Here is a 16,351-nt window from a genome sequence, read left to right as displayed (position 1 = left end):
CTGCAATGCACCCATTGATTTTACGGTTTCTGTATCCTTCGTTTTGTCTAAAATGGTGTCGACTGCAGGGCCGAAAAGGAAGTCTTGATTGACTGGTTGGTTAAGAATGGTAGACTGCACCTCGTTCTTAAAGCCAGAAATGCGCAGCCATGCGTGTCGTCGTAGTAAGACGCTAATGTTAATGGACCTGGCTGCAGTGTCAGCTGCGTCAAGCACACATTTGATGGAGGCGTTTGTAATACATTTTCCCTCCTGTATGAGGTCATTAGCTTGGGCTTTGAAAGGCTCAGGCAGGTGTTGCATTAAGCTTTCAAGCTGGTCATAGTGTGCTCTGTCATAACGAGCTAGTAGAGCTTGTGTATTTGCAATTCTCCATGAATTGGGGCCTGTGATGCTACCCTTTTACCCGAGGCCTCTAGTATTTTGGACTCCTTATCAGGAGGAGGAGCCTCTCCTGTTGTCTGTGAGTTGGCCCTTTTGCGTGCATTAGCCACTACCAGTGAGTCTAATGGTAACTGACCTCTGATATAAGTAGGGTCTGTAGGAGCTGCTCTTTATTTCTTTTCAATCCTGGGATTGATTACGTGTGCCCTGGCTGTATCTTTAAATATATTGGTGTGTGTTTTAATACCCCTTTTAGCATAGGAAGTGTTCTGACATTTTTCTCTGAAGTAGGGAATGTGTCCAATAAAAAGTCTTTTTCTATAGGGTCATTGTGCATGTCTACGTTGTGGTACTGCGCTGCCCTATCTATTAGCTGGTTGAAGACAATGGTGTCATCAGTAGGTGACTGCTTTGTTGGGTATGAGGAGATGTCAGGGATGGGATGCGTGTCATATGGATCAGTCGGATCTCCCCATGGTTCATTTTGAGGGTTAGGATCCTCTGGATAGTCATAAACATGTTGAGGATCTTCCCTGTGTCGCCCTCATTGTCCCCATAGTGAGAAGGAGAGTAAGGAGCAAAAGGCGTAGTAGGCATAGTGGGATAGAAAGGAATGAAGGGTCTAGAGGGAGAAGCCCCAAAGTCCTTCTTTAACCACTTCCGCACGGATGACAAAGCCAGCTCGTCATGGGCGTTACCTGCGCTATGCGCAAGACGAGCTGGCTTTGTCGCGTAACCCGCGATTTTTGAAAATCCAGCGCTCAGCGGGAAAACGCGGTAGCGCAGAAGCGGTTAAAGGAATGTGGGAATGAGAGCCCTTGTCCAATGGTCTCTTCTTCCTGTGTAGGATTGTGACTTTACCAGTCTCAGGGTTTATATATATTTTTGCCTGGTCGTCTGATGGATCTGGATGGAAGAGTTCTTCTTCCACTGTCCGTGGCTGTGTCTGACTTCTTTGGCTTAGTCTGTTTTGGATCGACTATTGCCTCCGGGTCGATAACCTTTCGTGGTTCGACGACTTTCGGTGCCTTATTGTTTTTTCACGGCACGGGCCCTTTGTTCGGGTCGATGAGTGATTGCAGATCGACCAGGTCTTTAGGTTTGATACGCTTCCTGTGCTCGACAGGTTTTTTCGATTGACTGTCTTTTGTCGAGTTGATGGGTTTTTTCGGATCGACCAGTCTTTTTGGAGCACTTGTCTTTGGTTCAATAGACTTCTCCGGCTGGACCACAGGCTTCGGTACGACGCCTTTTGCGTCGGCGACCTTCGGGTTGATGGCCTTCGGCAGCGCTGCCTTCTTTGAGTCGACGGCCTTCTTCGGGCCGGTGCCCTTTGGGTCAGTGGCCTTCTTTGGCTCGACGGCCTTCTTTGGTTCGGCGCTTTTTGGCTCGACGGCCTTCTTTGGTTCGGCACCCTTTGGCTCTACGGCCTTCCTCGGGTCGACGCCCTTTGGCTGGAAGGCCTTCTTCGCTTCAACGCCCTTCGGGTCGACGACCTTCTTGGGTTCTAGAAACTTCTTAGGGATAACGTTACCTGGCCCTGAGGTCTCTGAAGGGTTAGTCTTTGGTTGCGGAGCCGAGCCGGATGGCGGGGCTACTGAATGTTTCTTCGGATCTTGGCTAAGGCCTTTAGGCGATGCCTCGACCGGAGCCTTCGGTAACAGGGTAATCGGTGTCGGGGGCAGTGTACTCACGATTTGCCCCGGTGGGATCTCGTCATCGGAGTCCTAGTGGTCCTCGACGGTGACTATCTCTAGGTCCGAATCTGCAGCTTCTGGAAGTTCTTGGTCATCATCAAAGATGCTGTCTGGTACCCGTGCCTGTCGCTGCATCTCTTGCCTAGCGGCCCGTCGAATCCGGATGGTTTTCTTCCAACGGAATTGGGCACAGGCTGGGCAGGTTTCTTGCTTATGGTTTGGTGATAGGCACTTGTTGCATTCTGAGTGTTAGTCAGTATGTGGGAACTTGGAGTGGCATTGTGGGCACCTTTTGAACAGGCTCCTTTCCATCGACAGCAGGCCCACGTGGCATCGAAAAGGCCCAACGGCCCGCGTCGACGACCGGTTCGAGATGGAAAGTTCGATCGAGTCAATAAGTACCGAGCGAGAACAATACCGTCGAAGGCCTTTAGAAAAGATTAGTTTTGATTCCGAAGTTGTAGTATAGGAATAACATCTGAACCCAATGGCGGGAAAAAAAACAATCCGAGGATGGAGAGGATGCCCATGCGCACTGTAGTCCAGAGGAGGAGTCACCTATCTCGTGATACTTCGAAGACTCTTCCAGGACAACAAAGTGCAATTATCCGGACCCAACACTAGGCGGCGATCTATGCACAGATATGAATTCAGCAGCCCACATGCCTCGAACACACCTTTTTAGTTTCTGGCACACCAAAGAGGCTCATACCGGTGTCCCACAGCATGTCCTGGATGTGCACATTGTGTGATTGACGCTATTATGACACAGCTGTTTTCTACACTACTGCATCACCAGGTCTACTGTATGTATTACTGCAATGGTATTACCAATGAGTGTTTTCTGTTGCTGTGAAATACTTTTTTCTTTCTGTGGTTTTTATTTTTAAGTTAACATCTCTGTGCTCACGTGAGTTTGGGTCCTGGATACTTTGTCGGCATCAAGGGTTTAAATTGAGGATTCTTGTGGTGCTAACGCTTGGAATTCTTTGCTCACTTTAAAACCAACTGTTCGGTCAACTAGAACCCATGCAAACTATGACTTAAGGTTTGATTGTTAATCTGAAATCCATGTACTTTAAAATAGTGTGTTCCTTGGCTTTTTCATTAAATGCTCAGTGTCCTTTTATTTCATGTCTGGGAATGTTTGGATTGAATGCAGCTAGTTAACCAGTGCCAATGGTTCGGAGAAGACATATGACAGACAAGAGTGAGGGTAATCCGCAGATAGCGGTTCTGATCAAACTTAAATAGCATTTTGTTCATAAATAAACTTAGCTATTCTGAGGAAAAACACAGAAGGAACAAATACAGAATACAGTCTGCTTCCACTATTGCTGAAGATACTTAATGAACCAGTTTTCTAGTCGTGTATGCTGACAATCTTCTTTTTTGTGGTCTACTTCAGTGGAGCTAGATATATGCTGAAATCATCCATGTTACTCAAACTCAATTCTTTTTCTCCACCAAGACTTTGGAAAAGCTTACCAATTACCAAAATATGGCAAAAATGATGTCTAGAAATGAGAGATATGATGTGTGGCATTGTGAGCTCCGTGTCAACAATATCATGAGTTGCATTGATTCAACAAATCATGCATGTCCAACACAGAAACAAGATGCTTTTTCAAGCCTTAACCTGCAATAACATAGCATCGTTCTTTAAAAAAAAAACAGCAATGTAAATAATTATTACTCTGCTCGCGGTTATTAATTTTGGTGACTGTGGGAGGGTGATATATAAAGTGTAAATTCAGATCAGTGATCTTCAACTCAAATAGAACTAACAGCAGGCACATTAACCGACTAAGCAATCTTATAACAATCTGAACTGTGGATACCATCCCGGAAAACGGTAACATACAAATTTCTGAGAAAACCGTCTGTGCAAAAAGAAAACAATCTGAGCATGACCAGATAGACAAAGGAGCAAAATATTACGGTATCTACATACTTGATCCAGACCATTCATCATCAATTCGAGGTGGAGTACAGCTTAAATCCCATTGACCATCAGGAGCATTTGCCTGAGAAACTGGTTCACTTGTAGACCCTTAAAATAGGAAAATACAATAAATATTTTCTATGAACCGTTTTTACAATTAGGCAAAAATGCTCTAATTCATTTGCATTACAAAAAAGGTTGACATTATTGACAATAGCAATTCACTGTGCATTCGGCAACATTCATGGCAGTATGGAGAAAAAAAAAGAGAAAAGATCCACACACGGGCACATCACACTATTCCGCTCCCCTTAAGGCCCCTTCAAATCAATAGCTTTAATCTACTCAAGAATAGAATATTTTATGGCTAGCGCAGCATACAGAGAATAGGGAAGCATACTAAAAACCTTAAGGATTGTGAGAACGAAGGTGACTAGAGTAAGCAAAGTTAATTACACCAAGGTTACACCCTGCACCCACAGCCCACTACGTGGCCAAACCCCATACTGTGTAGCCTCTGGGGGAAGGTGAACAAATGGTGCACAGGCTACACTGAAACCACAGTCTGGTAATAAGAGGCATGGGCCATGCCAGGCAGGCTTTGGCTCAAAGGTACTGGCCACAGTGCCATTTCCTTCAACTACACAATGTCTCCACATGCTTCTGAGAATGGACCAAAGCGGTGTGAAGCGGGCTCTGTGGGTGGGTAAATGAGAGAAAAGGCATAGTAATGCATATAAATAAAAAAAGTTGTCAATTCTAAGTAAAAGCTAAGGTCTGATATGTATCTGAATCAGACAGTCAACGGTTCATTTAAGCCAGGTAAAAGTACTAGTCTATGCACCATAAAAGGGAGCTGTACTTCTCTTTTAAAGTAACCTAGCGAAATCTGACAAGGTCAGTGTGTTTTTTTTATGGCTAGTCAATCTGACATTTAAATAGATGCTCTGGGGGAGGAGCTACGCAGGGAAACAAGATGGCCGCATAAGCTCCAGGCTCCGCCGACCTCCGCCAGCAGCTCGTATATCCTGCAATTTATCCTGCTTTTACACCTGACTCCCGTGTGTGCGAGGAGTTACTGACTCTGGAGGTGCAATCCCGAACATTTTAACTTATCGGGTGACGAAGATACGCCGTGTTTCAATCTCGGCCTAACTCAGCGTGGAAGCCGGGGCCTCGATTTCCGACCCACTCAGGCTGGAGTTGAACAACATCGGCAGTGGCCTCTGGCCTTCGTTCGGTCTCTCGAACGGAGTCACATTTTCCTCGTTTCCAATGGCGATTTAATATCCTGTCTACACCGCAGACGCCGCAGAGTGGTCTTTTGTTTGCTGCGGTCCTGTACCTGATGCCCGGAGACATCGTAAGCCTCCCGGGGGTGACGGACCGGAGCCCTGACTAGAGGCGCAGGTGTAGAAATCGTGAGGTGAGGGTGCCCATTGCTGTTGTCTGCTCAGGCTGTGCTTGCTACCCCGGAGTAGTCCCCTCCGGGGTTCATATCCTGCTTTGTCGCTTCGTGAGAGGAGATGGAGGGGACAGAAGGCACACCATCGCTGCACGCCGTATTGGCGGCCATTGCGGCGTTCCACTCACAGATCATCGTCCAATGGCGGGCACTGTCTGCAACAGTGGACGGTGTCTGCCGGAGACCGGACGGAGACTGTTCGGCATTATTTCAACTAGCTGTACTACCCGTGGAACATTGTGGGCGCAACTTCGAGGACCCTGTGCAGAAGCCGGATTTCGTGTGCACTGCTGATCTCTACAGGATGGTTTGCGCACCCGTGAACATTGTGTGCTTCCTGTGCATGAGCCGTAACCCATCGAACATGGACATGGACAACCTTGAGTGCCTGACCAGAACCACCAGTGGTACTTGGAGAGCTTTATTATCCACCCACGTTTTTTCTCATCTGCATTGTCGATCCCGTGCAATTTTTTCCCTTTTTCGACTCGCTCGTACTGACTTGAATTTTTCTGAACGCTCTGCTGCTTTCACTGTTGTTGTGGTCTGGATTATAAGTGCTCTGGTTAATAATCGTACTGGTCAGGGTTAACCTGTGTCTTTTCTGGGTTATATAAGAGGTGGTCCCAGACCTAATAGAGTTAGACATACATTTACAAAATTCATTAAACCAAATCTTTTTAGAGAACACTATTGTTTATTCAAAATAGTGTATGTACGTATTTACTGTATTTTTGTTTTAAAGTGCATATATACATATAGTACATCCAAACGTTTTATAACAGTGCCCACGTTATCAGGGAGGGGAGGGAGTGCAGTGTGGGAAAAGGTGTAGGTAGGTGTAAGTGACAGAACAAATCAAATGTAATTTATTACTAACAATTGAAAGAGGTGGCTTCACAAGAGAGCCTAAGCTGAATTAATCTCAAATCTCGGAATCAACATTATTGCTGCATCACAGAATGACAGGTGTCCATTAATCACACTCAAATCATGTGCTGTAGTTGGTAGTCGGTCGACGTTTCGACCCTAATTGTAGGGATATTACCCCTTACATGGCGGGTCTTCTTCAGGACAGGGGGTGGGCGGTTCCTAAGGGAAAGGATAATATACTTAACATTATCAACAAATGGTGGCTATTTACACAGGATTACAAAATTTAAAACATCATACATTGATGGATCCCAAGGTAGCCACCAAGGGAGTTAGATTAACAGGCTCACACTATATCAGGTCAGTGTCAGTAGGTTTACAAGAATCATAGAAAAAAATCAATCTATCAGAAGACTGGTATCTGGTCCACACTATTTGGTATACACGAGTGAACTCGTTGGAGGGACCATCGATATTAAGGGATTGACCTTTCTAAATTACCTGGGTACCGCGATTGAATTGTTCTATAGAGAACGCTCCTTAGTCCGATGATACCTGTATTGGTGTAGAAAACAACAACAGTGGTGCTTGGATCAGGGCCGGTCATATAAAGGTCGGGGTAAATGTTGGTGGCTATCATGGTGTGCTCATTACCTGATAACCGGTCCTGACATAGGGCATTTCCGTAGCATCATTCGATCTCAGTATGGTGGCCGGGATACCTCATAGGCTGATAATCTGCACAAACAAGGTGCGTGCTATGAAATTCATCGGCCAAATCAATTAAATTAAGAGGCTGACATCACTAAAATTCGGACCATACCGCAATTATTTACCTGCAGTTAGGCTAATTGATCGAAAATCGGGGGTCCGTTTATAAAGGGTCGCTGTACGAGGGAGGAGTAATCATCTCTCAGTATGCTGGCCAGGAAAACTCGTGGGCTGGCAATCTGTATAAACAAAGTTCGTGCTAAGAGATTTTTTTATATACAACCCGAATGCTTAAAATAAATGCGAAATAGCATTATGGTGGGTATGGCCACTCTGTAGTTAATTACCTGTAGCAGAACTTTCTGAACGGGACACGGGGGTAGTACTCCGTTTCTAGTGGAATGCTGCGGAAAGGGCACTGTTATAAAACGTTTGGATGTACTATATGTATATATGCACTTTAAAACAAAAAAACAGTAAATACGTACATACACTATTTTGAATAAACAATAGTGTTTTCTAAAAAGATTTGGTTTAATGAATTTTGTAAATGTATGACTAACTATTAGGTCCGGGACCACCTCTTATATAACACATGACTACCCAGGTCCCTTGACTACCGGGTTCACCTTCTTACTGTAACACATTTTTTCTGGGTTGGCATAACAATTTACCTCGCTGCTGAGATTGTGACCTGTATTGTACGAGAGTCTGGTGGTGTGTACCATACTTCCCCGGATTGACTTTATATTTCGCTGCATTCTATTTTCACTGTGCTTCGGGGTGGTTACATCTGGTGGGGGTCAAAGAAGTCCGGGAGTGTGTTTTTATTTCTCCTCCTCCGCATTTTTCTCTTTTAGGGATGCTCCTGGGCGACAGGCACGCTGCTAGTGGGTTAGGCCGTAGCCATTGCAGGGGTGCGGGGGGGGGGGTTGTTATTTTGCCCTTCTTTTGTTCTATGGCCCCTTCTTGCAGTGTCCGGTAGCAGTACCTTCAGTCTCATCCTGGAGTATACAAGTGGGCGGGGTCTGAGGGTGGGCGGTGTTAGGTTCCTTACCCTCCTTGAGCCTTTTGCGCTTGCGTCTTACCTGCCTCTTTTAGTTGGTCCGCGACTGCCTTCCTGCACCTGCCCACCTTTATCATATCTACGAATGTGTGGCTCCAGATATCTTGTATTTTCTTCTTTCTCTTGTCTTGGGGGGGGGGGGGGGGGGGGGGGGGGGGGGGGTTAAATGCAAAATGAAAGCCTTATGAATAACCTGCGCTTGAATTGTGTTACATGCAACATATATCCTGTACCGCCGCCAGACCTCAGGGTTGCTGGCTGAAGAGCTGTCTTATTGACCTTCTTATACGTATCTTCTGAATGCGGTGTCCGGCCCCTGTGGTTGTAGGTCTACTCCTGTAATTTTTGCGAATAATTGAATAAAGGTTTTAAAAAAAAAAAAGAAATAGATGCTCTCCATCAAGTGCCTTCATTAGTAAGCAATGCTGTACTTCAAGGAGGAAAGGAAAGATAGAGCACAACAAATTTATTTATTTATTTATGGCGATTTTTAGAGCGCGCAAATACCCGAGGGTGTCTCGGCGCTGTGTCACAGAACTCTCTGTCGGAGGAGGGGGGTTTAGGCTTGGAACAACCATGTTTTCAGTTTTTTTTCTGAAATTGAGCAAAGTTGGTGCACATTTGATGTGGAGAGGGAGAGTGTTCCACAGTCTAGCTGAGGCAACGGTGAAGCGTTTGTCTCCCCAGTTAGCTCTTCTTGTGCGGGGGACTGTTAGCAGATGGGCTGAGGATGAACGCAATGTTCTTCGCTGTTCGGGCGGGTGAAAGGCTTGTTTTAGGAATAGGGGGCCATGATTGTGGATTGCTTTATAAGCTATGCACAAGGCTTTAAATTTGATGCGGCTCCTCACCGGCAGCCAATGTAGCTGTTGGATGTAGGGGGAGACAGATGCAAATTTGGGAATGTGTAGCAGGGTCCTAGCTGCTGCATTCTGTACAGTCTGAAGTTTGTTGAGGACCTTTTGTTGTGCATTTAGAAGCAAGGCATTACAATAGTCTGTTTTAGAAAAGACTAACGTGCTGACTAAAGTTTTGCCTGCAGAAGATGGTAAGTACGGGATGAGTTTTTTGATCTTTTTTAAGGTGTGGAAGGAGGATGAAACCACTGAGTTTGCATGCTGCTGGAAGGACAGTTTGTTGTCAAAGATAACCCCCAGATTTCGTACCTTGACTACTGGTTCTGGAGGATGTCCCATTTGTTGGGGCCACCATTGTGGAGACAAGATTGGTTGTAGTCTCCCGAATGTCATCACTTCTGTTTTATCAGAATTTAGCTTGAGGCAGTTTGATGACATCCAGGAGCTTATTGCTTTCATACCAGATTGGAAGTTTGAAGCTACTGTTTGGCCATCATCGAATACGGACAACACCAGTTGTGTGTCGTCTGCGTATGTGGTGAGAGAAATTCCATGGGATTTGATGACCCTCGCTAAGTCAGACACATATATATTAAACAGTGTAGGGCTTAGAGAGGATCCCTGTGGTACACCGCAAGGCAAGGAGAAAGTCTGGGAGGTGTATTGTCCCAGCTTCACCGTTTGTGGGCGGTTTGACAAGAATGAGGCGAGAAGCTCCTTAGCCTTGTCCCTTATTCCTATGGCCGCGACACGGTCGATCAGAGTGGTATGATCGACCGTGTCGAAGGCTGCGGACAGATCTAGAAGTATGAGGATTGCAGCTCCTCCATTGTCCATGGTGGCTCGTATCTCGTCCGCGGCTTTCAGGAGTGCTGTCTCCGTGCCGTGTCCCTGACGGAACCCGAACTGGGTGTCATCCAGTAAGTTGTTATTGTGGATATATGTTGACAGTTGCTGGTTCATGATCTTTTCAAAGATTTTGGCCGGAAAAGGGAGGCATGCAATAGGCCTGTAGCTGGCTGGAAGAGAAGGGTCTAAACTGGGTTTTTTGAGTAGCGGTTTAATAATGGCTTCCTTCCATACTGAAGGGTAGGTGCCGGAGGTGAACATTGCGTTGCAGATAGTGGTGAGTGATGGGGCAACGGCATCTGCGACGAGGTTGAGAACGACAGGAGGGCAAGGATCAAGTGGTGATCCGGATTTGGTTCGGGCGATCAGGGGTTGAACAGTTTCTTTCGTGGTATTTTCGAAGACTGAGAAATGTGGAGTATTATTGGCAGTGGAGTACTCGGTATGGGATAAGGAAGGGTCAGGCGAAAAAGTGGAGAAGATGGCTCTGACCTTATCTTCGAAAAATTTGGCCAGTGCATCTGAAAGGGCCTGGGATCCCTCTGAGGGGGGTGGCAGAGGATTGGACAGGTATGTTACCACCTGGAACAGTTTTCCTGATGAGTTTTTGGCCTGATTGATTTGGTTGGTGTAGTAGGTGGTTTTCTCGGATGTAATCAGTTTTTTATAATTAGAGAGGGCATTTTTATAGCTGATCTTGTCCGAGTTATTATAATGTCGGCGCCACTGCCTTTCTAAGTTTCTGCAATAGTGGCGCTGTAATCTGAGGGATTCCGAGAACCAAGGGGCGGATGGAAGCTTTCTGTTCCTGTGAGAGGTTTTTGTGGGGGCTAGTTTGTTGCAGGCTGCGTTCAGATTCTCCAAGTAGGTGGCTGACGCAGCTACAGGGTCCTGATTGTTTAGCGGAGGACTGTCAAGTATGATCTGAGTGAGCTGGTAGAGATTAATGTTCTTCCAGTCTCTGAATTTCGTTGATCCAGGAGTTGTCTGAGAGGGTGGGCAAGGATTAATGGGAACTGAAAAGCACACTGCAGAATGGTGTGCTGGCATCTTAAGGAGACATGCCATTTGCTTGAACCCTCTGGTCCAGAGCCCTGTCAATCACTGCTGTAGCTGATTTCTCAACTTTTTTCAGGATGGATATTGCTACCCGTTTCTTATCTACGAGTTGAAGGTACAAGAACTGAGCCATGCCTGCCTACATGTGCCCATCACCACAGGACGGCAAGAGCATTAACAGTGTTGTTGACTGTTGCTTTAAGTGTGGACAATCTCCTGCCAAAGTTGCCCATTTTTTGGTCTTATCATTCGTGATGGACCGTGCAGGGTGAGGCAAGGCTCCATGAGAGGCATCGTGATGTCTTCATAAGCACAGTCTTTCAGCAGATGGCTTAGTAAGCATGCAGGAATATTATCAAATTTAAGTGCGGACAATCTCCTGCCAAAGTTGACCATTTTTTGGTCTTATCATTCTGGATGGACCGTGCAGGGTGAGGCAAGGCTCCATGAGAGGCATTGCGCTGTCTTCATAAGCACAGTCTTTCAGCAGATGGCTTAGTAAGCATGCAGGAATATCATCAAGTGCCTATATTTTTATATAAAGGCACCATGACACAGATCGATACTAGTACTTCTGTTATTTGAATTCATACCTACAAGATGAAACGAATGATGGGTACCACCTTAGTATAGTTCCTAGGTGCCTTAAAAAAAATCATACAAAAATAGGCCAATTCTAACAATTGAAATCTCTTTAAGGCTCGCTTCACCAGAACATGAAAATTAGCATGATCATCTAGTGATAAGTTTGCATGCATTGGCTCTGATGTGGTCAGTGAAATGTATTCTTCCCACTCCTGAGGCTGATGTTGAGGTCTTCTGGGAGTCACCTTCTTCACTATGATCATCAGATGTATTGGTTGCAAGTTGAGGTGGTGGTTTAGAAGGTTGTAGTACTATTCAAAAAACATGTATTGCACTTGGTCTGGGTTGTGACTGTAATAGTTGACCTGCTGAATCACGAGAAGGTGGAAACTTGGTGTAGAATTCTGCTATTTCATGCAACTAACTAGATTCGCTGGGACCTTTATCATAGACCGGGTGCAATACTGATACTCCTGCTTTTCTTTGTTCCCTTTACACTCATACACCTCCTCATCGTCAATCTACTCCTGGCACTTGAAAGAATTGAGTAGCTGTTCCAAATGGATCCTCATTCTGCACCTATCCGTTGGTGCATAACAGTGTCTTGGGTGAGCAAGGCAAGACCTTGTTTGGGGATGTATTTCACGGTATTAGATTTGTCAACAGAGTAACCAATGGTTTTGTAGCTGGTTTGGTATAGCAACCCGATGGTGTGACCAGAACTGCCAAGGGTCCAGAAGATGATGGATTACAAGCCAGCCCAGCGAAGCAACAGTGAATCCTCAACAGTGTGTCAGCAGTGGTGGTAGTTAGTGATTTAGTTGATGGTGCCATCATTAACAATGTCTTGGAAGAGTTTGCTTGCAAAAGGAACCAAAGAAGGCTCTTTTTATCGCCTCCTCTGATTTTTCTTAATGTGACCTGTGTTGCTTAGGGTTTTTTTCCCCAGGGGAAAATTCCTCACCCAAAGTGGTTACCTCCGAAGCCTTCTCACCCTGGAGCAGGCAACAATCATGCTTGTTAAAAGGTTTAGTAGAAAAAGTATGGCAAATCCTGCTATCTTTGGTCACAAAGAACAAGTTACTTACCTTTGGTAACGCTTTTTCTGGTAGATACTATATCTGCCTGTGGATTCCTCACCTTGTGAATATCCCCCTTGCGACAGCAACATTCGGAAATTCTTTTCGTAGCCTCGCGCCGACGTGCATAGGACGTCACAGAGACACGGCTCCGCTCGCAACTCCGCTGACGTCACCGACGCCTATAATAGGCCCACGCCGGCGTGATGACATCAGTTCCGCCCTTTTTTTTGTGCCATCGAGGCACACGGACGGACCAATGACAGTAGAAATATACATAGTATACACAATAAACAATTGCCAAGGAGAAACACACATAGTGTGGAGCAAATGCAAGAAAGCAAATAAAACAACTCCTTAACAATACAAAATATAAACAATACATAACAGTAACTCTGGTAAAGAAGAGTGGACAACGGGGAGGCGGTGGGTCAGTGAGGAATCCACAGGCAGATATAGTATCTACCAGAAAAAGTGTTACCGAAGGTAAGTAACTTGTTCTTATGATAGATACATCTGCCGTGTGGATTCCTCACCTTGTGAATAGAGTCCCACAGCAGTCCCCACTCCCGGAGGAGGGTGTCCACTCTTCTAAACCAGGAAATCCTGAAGGACAGAGCGCGCAAAGTGGCCGTCCCTCCTCACCTCGGAATCCAAGCAGTAATGCTTCGCGAAAGTGTGGAGGGAAGACCAAGTTGCCGCCCTACAAATATCCTCTACAGGAACACCTCTAGCCAATGCTGAGGTAGACGACTTAGCTCTCGTAGAATGAGCCCTTATACCCTCTGGAGGTTCCTTACCGGCCAAAGAGTAGCAGATCTTTATACAGAGGACAATCCAAGTTCTTTTATGGACCACTCTTCCTTTCTTGCAACCAGCAAAGCCAATGAAGAGCTGGTCATCCAAGCGACAGTCTTTAGTTCTGTCCAAATAAAAAGACACCGCCCTTTTGGGGTCCAGACGGTGCAACCTCTCCTCCTCCTTGGAAGGGTGCGGGGGAGGATAAAAGGTAGGGAGGGTAATGGATTGACCAAGGTGGAAAGGAGTCACCACCTTAGGAAGAAAAGCAGCCCTGATCCTTAGAACCATTCGATCAGCATGAATGGTCAGGAACGGGGGCTTGGAACTTCGAGCTTGAAGCTCACTCACCCTCCTAGCCGAGGTTATTGCAACGAGGAAAACTGCCTTAAAGGTTAAAAGCCTCATAGGACATTTATGAAGAGGCTCAAAGGGTGCGCCCATCAGAATGGTCAAGACAAGATTCAAGTCCCACTGAGGCACAATAAAAGGAGTAGGAGGGAACTTGTTTACGAGACCCTTCAAACTACAGGAGACTTAAAAAGAGAGGGCTGGTCAGGCAAACAAATAAAAGCCGACAGCGCCGAAAGATAGCCCTTAAGAAACAAGTTACTTACCTGTAACTTTAGTTCTCCAGTATTGGTAACTTTCATAGATTCCCATTGCTTGTATCATTCCCCGTCGTCGGAATGGGAGCCTCGGTAATAATATATATATATATATATATATATATATATATATATATATATATATATATATATATATATATATACCTAGGTAAATACACCCTAATAGGTGTAAAAAAGTAAAAAATTAGGCCTAGGCCTCATTATCTTTTGCAGCCTATTGGTGTCATTATGTAAAAAGACCCAAAGTCACCTTAGCAACCAATCAGATCAGCCTCACCCTGTAGAACCTTCCTGAGAAAGCTCAGAGCCTCAGATTTTCGTAGCCTTTGTCTTGCCACATAATCACCTAGCCCTAAAGTGAGCTTTCCCAGGGGAGGCGGGTGGGCGCATGGGAATCTATGAAAGTTACCAATACTGGAGAACTAAAGTTACAGGTAAGTAACTTGTTTCTTACTCCAGTATTGGAACTTTCATAGATTCCCATTGCTTGTATCAGAGTAGATAGCAGTTAGCATTCCTCAAACATTTCGTGCACAGTTACAGAATCATTACAAACCAATGATATCACAGATTATAACAACCATAAAGCAGTAACAAAAGCATAAGAAACGAAATGTTTGAAAAAACAGGAGGAGGGAAGAGAGGAAAGCTCACCTCTTATTGGAAGAGATTTCTCAGGACTGCCTGTCCTACAGCCGAATCCTCCTTTGCAGCCGCCTCCAGGCAGTAGTGTCTCGTGAATGAGTGCGTACTGCTCCAGGTGGCTGCTCTGCAAATATCCTTTATGGATACTCCAGCAAACAGCGCTGTTGATGCTGAGACTGACCTTGTGGAATGAGCCTTCACCTGTCCTTGCAAAGGCTTGCCTGCCGCCTGGTGGCAGAACCGGATCGCACTTGTTATCCATCTAGATATCCCCTGTTTTGACAATGGAAATCCTTTCCTTGGGGCTCCGAAAGCCACAAACAGCTGGGGTGTTTTCCGAAATCCAGCTGTGCGTTGTAGATAGAATTTTAAACATCTCTGAACGTCCAGAGAATGAAGTGTCCTCTCAGCCTGGGTTGAAGGTCGAGGAAAAAAAGATTTCAAAACCACTGGTTCGTTAAGATGAAAGTCTGTCGGTACCTTCGGAATGAACTTGGGGTTCATCCGTAGGATCAATGTATCATTCTTGAACTGCAAGAAGGAATCTTTGATAGTTAAAGCCTGAAGCTCTCCTACTCTCCTTGCAGAGGTTAGTGCCAAAAAAAGCGCCACCTTCCGTGATAGGAACTTTAGGTCCGCCTTATGTACTGGCTCAAATGGCGGTCTCATCAGCTGAGCCAGGACCACATTCAAGTGCCACACCGGAGGTGGGGGCCGAACTGGCGGAAACACTCTAAACAGTCCTTTTAGGAATTGTTTTATCACTCTTGTTGATAACAGAGAAGGACCAGATCTTGTTCTTCTATACCTGGAAATAGCTGCCAAGTGGACCTTGATAGAAGCATGAGCCAGGCCTGCCTGTGCCAACGATCGAATGTATGGTAAGAGTTGATGCGGAGCTGACGAGAAAGGATGTACTTTTTCCCTCTGACACCACAAATGGAACCTCTTCCATTTTGCTCTATATGTCTTATTAGTGCTAGGGGCTCGTGCCTGTGCCAAGATGGTCCTGCATTCTTCTGAGATGTTTAAATCCTTAAACTCTCTGTATTCAGGAGCCAAGCCGTCAACTGAAGCGAGCTCGGGTTCGGGTGAAGAACTTGGCCGTTGTACATTGATAGAAGTGTCTGTTTGGGTTGCAGATGAATGGGCTGTGTCTCTGATAGAAGAAGCAACTCCGTGTACCAAAACTGGCGAGCCCAGGCAGGCGCTATTAGTATCATTCTGCACCTGTCCATCTTGAGTTTCTTGAGGACTCGAGGAATCAGGGGAAATGGCGGAAAGGCGTAAACAAACGCGCCTGACCAGGACATCGAAAGGGCATTCCCCAGAGACCCTCGATGGTGTTCCCTGCTTGCGTAACACCGGCATTTCTTGTTTCCTGGTGTTGCAAACAGGTCGATCGCTGGGGTCCCCCAACGGAAGAAGATGTCCTTGACCACTGTGCTCTCCAATTCCCACTCGTGCGAGACTGCTCTCAGGCGGCTTAGCGTATCCGCCTTTGTGTTGCATACTCCTGGAAGGTGTTCTGCCACGAGTGTGATGTTCTGCGATATCGCCCATTCCCACAGTATTTGGGCTTCCTGTGAAAGCAGTGGCGATCTTGTGCCTCCCTGCTTGTTGACGTAATGCATTGCGGTGGTGTTGTCCGTCCGCACCAGGATTGCCAAATCTGTAATCCTTGGGAGGAAATCCAACATTGCCAATCG

At 45.9% G+C, this 16,351-nt stretch overlaps 1 protein-coding gene across 1 annotated transcript in view; it reads right to left on the bottom strand.

Annotated features, from left to right (window-relative positions):
- MTDH (metadherin) overlaps positions 1-16,351 on the bottom strand; it is a 426,299-nt gene that overhangs the window by 171,858 nt on the left and 238,090 nt on the right. The window contains exon 7 of the mRNA XM_086951123.1: positions 4,036-4,134. Within this exon, the coding sequence (XP_086807249.1) occupies positions 4,036-4,134 (99 nt within the window). The remainder of the gene's footprint in view (positions 1-4,035; positions 4,135-16,351) is intronic.

Source organism: Lissotriton vulgaris, unplaced genomic scaffold (genome assembly GCF_964263255.1).
Source record: "Lissotriton vulgaris unplaced genomic scaffold, aLisVul1.2 SCAFFOLD_1175, whole genome shotgun sequence".
Classification (NCBI taxonomy): Eukaryota; Metazoa; Chordata; class Amphibia; order Caudata; family Salamandridae; genus Lissotriton; species Lissotriton vulgaris.
This window is presented reverse-complemented; position numbering and strand designations above follow the sequence as displayed.